The sequence below is a fragment of the Pundamilia nyererei genome, unplaced genomic scaffold (assembly GCF_000239375.1).
Source record: "Pundamilia nyererei isolate P.nyererei 1_Seehausen unplaced genomic scaffold, PunNye1.0 scaffold00281, whole genome shotgun sequence".
Classification (NCBI taxonomy): domain Eukaryota; kingdom Metazoa; phylum Chordata; class Actinopteri; order Cichliformes; family Cichlidae; genus Pundamilia; species Pundamilia nyererei.
In genome coordinates this window covers 219,892-221,306 of record NW_005187682.1, presented here as the reverse complement: position 1 = coordinate 221,306, position 1,415 = coordinate 219,892, and the positions used below count along the sequence as shown (strand labels likewise).

At 48.1% G+C, this 1,415-nt stretch overlaps 1 protein-coding gene across 2 annotated transcripts in view; it reads right to left on the bottom strand.

Annotated features, from left to right (window-relative positions):
- Nucleotides 1-621, bottom strand: part of LOC102214762 (uncharacterized protein DDB_G0271670-like) — a 9,453-nt gene extending 8,832 nt beyond the window's left edge. Inside the window, exons 1-2 of one of the 2 annotated variants that reach the window (XM_005750625.1) lie at nucleotides 479-621; nucleotides 47-260 (exon numbers count right to left, since the gene is read on the bottom strand). In XM_005750625.1, the coding sequence (XP_005750682.1) occupies nucleotides 47-260; nucleotides 479-618 (354 nt within the window). In that variant the 5' untranslated portion in view covers nucleotides 619-621. The remainder of the gene's footprint in view (nucleotides 1-46; nucleotides 261-478) is intronic. The other variant, XM_005750626.1, reaches the window with a different exon arrangement.
- Between the last annotated feature and the right edge of the window lie 794 nt (nucleotides 622-1,415).

The window sequence follows — 1,415 nt, the reverse complement described above, 5'->3', positions numbered from 1 at the left end:
GTGTGTGTGTGTGTGTGTGTGTGTGTGTGTGTGTGTGTGTGTGTACCTGTAAAGATCCAGCGCTGCTCAGCCGGACTGCACGGTAACAGGGCTGTCTGCTCAGATGTGCAGGGAAGCCACACACAGTCTTCAGTGTGTGCCTGACGTCAGACAGGAAGCCGCCCAGCGCCCCCTGCAGGTCGACCCGAGGACAACGCTGCACCGGCTGCAGGCGGATGCAGCTCAGAGGGTAGCTGCTCAGGACGGAGGTGAAAGGAACTCTGAGGTGAAAACTTTGTCAGATTTGAGATTTTCCTTCTCACTGCAGAGCAGCGGTGGTTCATGCTGCTGCTCTGTCCTTGTTGGTAGTAAAACACGAGGCTGATCTTTACTCCTGCATGTAACTCTGAGTATATCGTACTGTTCATCTCTACCTGCCATCTGACAAACACTGTAACAACACTGATTTGAATGTGGTTTAAAGCGGCTCTGAGGATACCTGAAGAGTATCTCTCCCAGCAGCCTGAAGTAGACGCTGCAGTACAGCACCTCATCCTCTGCCAGCTCAGGCAGTCTGTAGCCATACTGGAAAACACAGAAACAGATCAAACTTCGTGTCTGCTCCTCAGCATCAGACATGAAGCTCCTGCAGTTTATTCAAACTGTGATATATCCCATCGTACTGATACTGTTGCTCAGAGCTGGTCAAGGAACAAAAACCTGCGTTTGCATTTAGACTGGGACGCTTGCAGTGTCGTAGTAAAGCTGATTTAGTTGGGTTTTTAACTTTATTTAAAAATCTCCTGATGGAACTGTGATGGCTCAAACACTGCTGAGAAACATCATCAAAAAGAACTTGGACCCACCTTTATGAACCCTGTAAATATTCCCAGTATGAAGTTAAAGGTTGGGGAGCTCATACTCAGACTGTGGACTGTAATTAACAGTCTCAGACTCACTGCAGAAAACCTGCAAAAACTGGAACTGTGCTGTTTTTCAGGGTGGAGCAAAGGAGCACATGCAGAGGGTTGGTGTGATGAGGAGGATGTGCGGGGTAAGGTGGACATAAATATCTGTCATTTAATGCTTTATCTACTTTGGTTTAGTAAGCCAGACCATTTATAATGTGCTCGTCTGCAACACAATCATTTATTCAGAAGTCCCAAATTTCTTTGGAGCGTGTTCTGGTCCAAGCAGGTCTTTGTGTGAGCAGAACTCTGACTCCAGCAGAGCGGTCTGTGCACCTTTCAGCACTACTGTCATTCCCCTCCATGTTTCTAAAGCTTTTCTGCTTCCTGCCTCAGAGTAACCTCACATTCAGTCTGAGTCACGTTGCCATGCCAGCCTCATGTGCTCCACAGGAGATCTGTCCACTCAGCTCCTGGGTTTAAGAAGAGGCTGAGACCGTGTGTGTGTGTGTGTGTGTGTGTGTGTGT